The following is a 5,251-nucleotide window of genomic DNA, read 5'->3' on the forward strand; positions in this document are numbered from 1 at the left end:
TCTATAAATGTGTAATATTTCTTCTTGAATCTCATCTGACAGAAAATATTGGAGCTTACGATAGTTTAGATTGTGAAGTCTCCGAGCCCCATACTCTAATTACCCCAGAGAGGTTTCACCACTAGTTACTCATTTATTACTGATGGAGACTGTGGAGTTTGATCATTTCAGTAGATGTTATTGTCTATAGTCACAGTGTTTGATTACAGTAGTGTCCAAAATCCTCTGATTTAACCTCTTCCTGCAGCCAGTTTTGTGTTCTTAATCAGGCCCCATTATTAATATCTGACGTGTGTCACTTTATGTGGTGATAAATTATTCACAGAGGATAATAGAAAACAAATGGATCTTACAAATTATTTTCCAGCTTCGCACTGTACCCTATATACGGTTGTACACTACTGTCTGGGCACATGGCAGTGTTCAGAAGGGAAGGAGCGCCATTTAGCTATATGAATGCAGATCTAGCTGGAATAGTTTGCAGGCATAATGTATTGGGAGCACTGTTCATGGTCACCTGGCAACTCAAAAGATGTCCTCCATGAACATGCTTGGCGCTATCTTCTCTACTCTCCATATCCCAAGGATTGCCTTGCTCATCGCCCTTTAACACCATTACATGGATCTGGACTTACACAGGGACCCCTAGGCTTGGACCATGGTGTTACCTGCTATTCTGTGGAGTTAGATGGCAAGAAGAATAGTCAGGTAGCTGGGTCAGAACCAGAAGGACAGAATACAGAATCAGAAGACACAAGAGTAGTCAGTAAACGGGCCACGGTCACAGCAGGGGATAAATACACAATCTGCAAGCTGAGCACAGAGGACTGAACCAGAGGAGACAGCGCTGTATCTGGCATATTCCGGCCATGTGCTTTGCGCTTTAGTAGGGTGTGGTACTTTCCAATTGGCTGAAGTAGGGAGCAGATTACTCCAGCTGGACAGCAGGAACAGATCCCAGATGAGATTGGACACACCATATGCAGAAGCCCTAATATGACTAAATAACAGAAAACCAGAATAGTAGAAATCCCCATAAAGTGATTCCATGTTATTAATTAATTCACTGAGGGTTATAATCCTTAGGAGGAGTGAATATTTTAACTCCACAGCCACTTTCCGGAAATTAACACACAGTGGATGTTGGAGTGAAAATTACACATTTGCCATTTTATTACCCAGCACATAGTGCCCAGATTGAGTTCCAGGAGACACCGCAAATTAAGTGGGTTCTTCTCACTATAATATTGCTAAGTACAGGCATGCTAAGGGTGTGTGCACACGTTGCGGATTCTGCAGTAGATTTGGCCCTGCGGGTGCGCAGCAGAATAAGCTGCGTTGTACAGTACCATGAAAGTGAATAAATTGAAAAGCGTTGTGCACATGCTGCAGAAAAATCTGCGTGGAAACGCTGCGGGTTCATGTCAATTCTTTGTGCGGATCTGCAGCGTTTCTGCACCCATTGACTTGCATTAAGTCGGGCATATCCGGAGCAAAACCGCAGATCTAAAAAAGATCTGCGTTTTTGCTGTGGATGAAACGTTGCAGATCGGGAGGGGGGGAAGAGTGGGGGCGGAGTGTGGGCGGTGACTGTGTGCTTGTGTATGTGTGTGGGCGGTGAATGTGTGCGTGTATGGGCCTGTGTGTGTGTGTGGGGGGTCATTGGGCGGTCTGCCGGGCTGTGCGGGGGTCATTAGGCATATGTCGGGGCTGTGCGGGGGTCATTGGGCGGTCTGCGGGGCTGTGTGTACTACAAGTCCCATCGGGCTATGCCTGCTACACTGTCAGTGCTTATACACTTAGATTGGAAGGAAGGATCATCCCCGCGCTGCCGCAAGAAGAATTCCAGAAATTGTAGAGGTGTTAACGTGGTTCTACGTGTTTGGGGGGGTTCAGGTGACCCCTTCATCAGGACATACCACAAATATTGTACCAAATCATTCTCAAACACTATCCGAAGCCAAGAAACATCTAGAAAAGATTAAATTACAAATTAATCCAATTTAAAGATAAAACCACTGCCGTCCCGAAGACACTGAGAGGTAATAATAAATCTGTCTGGATTGCGGGATTTCGCGATACTCAAGATGGCGTCGCCGCAAGAACATGTCGCCGGCGTGGACGACGTCTGGATCCAGGATGGTGCCGGCGGAAGATGATGTCGGGGATCGTGGAGCAGCGGCGATGACGGCGTGAGTATGAGAGACGGAGTGAGAGAAAGGGTCGTATGTGGAGTGAAAAAGTGAGTGGACGTGAGTGGAGATGGTGAAAGGTGAGAGGAGTGTGTGTTGAGGAGGAGTGGTGTGTTGAGGGTTAACATGGCAAGAGGTGTGCTGTGACGTCACCAGTTACAACTGGACGGAAGTTGTTACAACCCGGAAGCTGCTTAGCGCATTTATTATTATAGAAGATTTGGGAGGCAGAATGAATAAACAGTTGAACACCACACACTACTGGTTCATCCAACAAGGTTTTCAATTAGACTGTGAACTGTCATTGTCTTGGTAAATAAATGTTTTTACATTGCTTGCCATTTTTTAAGTAGAAGTGTTGAAAAATATAAAACTCAAGGATATTTTATTTAAAAAAATTGCTTTTTATGTTAGATGACTGTACAAGGAGATCAGAGGGACAGCTGACATCTTCAATTTTTAAATCTGATGATCTTGAGATCCTACAAGATACAACTGAAGTGAATGCCGTTACTCCAGACACATCATCATCCATTCACAGCAAAGATCTGTCATCTGATCCTATGAAACAGGTCCCATCTCCTGATTCATTACTGACTACTAAGGGAAACCAAAGTCACAAAAGAGACATTACAAAACAAACTGCTCCTAAAGCAAAGAAGTCATTTTCATGTTCAGAATGTGGTAAATATTTTACATGGAAATCACATTTTGTTAACCACCAGAGAATTCAAACAGGGGAAAAGCCTTTTTCATGTTCAGAATGTGGGAAATGTTTTAATCGTAAAGGGAGTCTTGATGAACACCATAGAACTCACACAGGGGAGAAGCCTGTTTCATGTTCAGAATGTGGGAAATGTTTTATCAATAAATCAGCTTGTGTTAAGCACCAGAGAATCCACACAGGAGAGAAGAAGCCTTTTTCATGTTTAGAATGTGGGAAATGTTTTGCACATAAATCACATTTTGTTACCCACCAAAGAACTCACACAGGGGAGAAGCCTTTTTCCTGTTCAGAATGTGGGAAATGTTTTGCACATAAATCATATTTTGTAACCCACCAAAGAACTCACACAGGAGAGAAGCCTTTTTCCTGTTCAGAATGTGGGAAATGTTTTATCAATAAATCAGTTTGTGTTAAGCACCAGAGAACTCACACAGGGGAGAAGCCGTTTTCCTGTTCAGAATGTGGGAAATGTTTTAACATTAAATCACATTGTGTTACGCACCAGAGAACTCACACAGGAGAGAAGCCTTTTTCCTGTTCAGAATGTGGGAAATGTTTTAACCAGAAAGGGAGTCTGGATAAACACCATAGAACTCACACAGGGGAGAAGCCTGTTTCATGTTCAGAATGTGGGAAATGTTTTAACAATAAATCAGATTGTGTTACGCACCAGAGAATCCACACAGGAGAGAAGCCTTTTTCATGTTTAGAATGTGGGAAATGTTTTAACCAGAAAGGGAGTCTGGATAAACACCATCGAACTCACACAGGGGAGAAGCCTTTTTCATGTTCAGAATGTGGGAAATGTTTTAGCAGGAAATCAGATTTTGTTAAGCACCAGAGAACTCACACAGGAGAGAAGCCTTTTTCATGTTTAGAATGTGGGAAATGTTTTAACAGTAAATCAGATTGTGTTAAGCACCAGAGAATCCACACAGGGGAGAAGCCTTTTTCATGTTTAGAATGTGGGAAATGTTTTAACAGTAAATCAGATTCTGTTAAGCACCAGAGAATCCACACAGGGGAGAAGCCTTTTTCATGTTTAGAATGTGGGAAATGTTTTAACCAGAAAGGGGATCTTGATGAACACCAAAGAACTCACACAGGAGAGAAGCCTTTTTCATGTTCAGAATGTGGGAAATGTTTTAGCAGGAAATCAAATTATGTTCAGCACCAGAGAACCCACACAGAGGAGAAGCCTCTTTCCTGTTAATGTGGGAAATTTTTTAACCAGAAAGCGCTTCTTGATCGCCATCAGAGCAGTCACATAGAGGAGAAGCCATTTTCATTTTCTTAATGTGGGAAATATTTTACTTGGAAATCAACTGTTAATAAACATCAGAGACGTCACATAGGGGAGAAGCCTTTTTTTATATTCATAATGTTGGAATAGTTTTAACCAAAATTGAATCTTCTTAAATGGGTTGTCTCTTGTCATTCCTCATGTTTGCTGACAAAAGGATAAAACTAAACCTTATTAATTCCAAATATAAAGCTATACCCATAATTCACCCCTTGAAGATTAGTCAGAAGGTGACTAATAGAAAAAACATGTACCCCACATCTCAGTATATAGGGCGAGGTGATGTATACACACTCACTCTCCAAGCCTTTCATTTGTATGGGTTTCATCGTCCTCACCAAAGGCGACTCATCAAGAGACTATTTAATATTGACCTATATTCAAGCGATACTTTGGAAGTTTATAAGCCACTCCAGTGTCAGGAATAGATAGTATGATTTTGAATTTACCAAATGGCTGCAATGAAACAAAGAGTGAAAAATTTAAAGGGGTCTGAATACTTTCCATACCCACTGTATCAGTAAAAATAACTCCTCTTTATTAGGTAAAGTATGAAAGAATTGCGCCATTTTCCGATATCCATCGCTTCTCCATTTTTCATGATCTCGGGTTGGGTGAAGGCTTATTTTTCGTGTCAAGCTGAATTTTTTAATGGATACCATTTTGGTGCAGATACGATCTTTTGGTCGTCCTTTACTGAATTTTAATGTTGTTGTGACCAAGAAAAGTAATTCTGGCGTTTTGACCTTTTATCTCATCACGCCATTTAGCGATCGGGTTAATTCTTTTTTATAGTGATAGATCGGGCGATTCTGAACGCCGCTATAACAAATATGTGTATGCTTGATTTTTTTAATTGTTTTATTTTGAAAGGGGGGTGATTTGAACTTTTATATTTTAATATTTTTAAAAACTTTTTTACTTTTGGCATTGTGAAGACATACAGCATTGTATCTTAATTAACCAGATTACTATTTTTTAGCAAATGAAGAATAATAGAATGTTATCTGTATGTTGGCTTTAAATTTA

At 41.0% G+C, this 5,251-nt stretch overlaps 1 protein-coding gene across 1 annotated transcript; it reads left to right on the top strand.

Moving 5' to 3' along the window:
• The first annotated feature begins 1,684 nt into the window (after nucleotides 1–1,684).
• Nucleotides 1,685–4,490, top strand: LOC141073930 (uncharacterized). The gene has a single exon (XM_073561462.1). It carries the CDS (start codon nucleotides 2,600–2,602, stop codon nucleotides 4,130–4,132), a length of 1,533 nt encoding a protein of 510 aa, XP_073417563.1. The 5' UTR covers nucleotides 1,685–2,599; the 3' UTR covers nucleotides 4,133–4,490.
• Nucleotides 4,491–5,251: the final 761 nt, after the last annotated feature.

This window comes from Dendrobates tinctorius, unplaced genomic scaffold (genome assembly GCF_039654945.1).
Source record: "Dendrobates tinctorius isolate UK_male_01 unplaced genomic scaffold, ASM3965494v1 ptg000320l, whole genome shotgun sequence".
NCBI classification, from domain to species: Eukaryota; Metazoa; Chordata; class Amphibia; order Anura; family Dendrobatidae; genus Dendrobates; species Dendrobates tinctorius.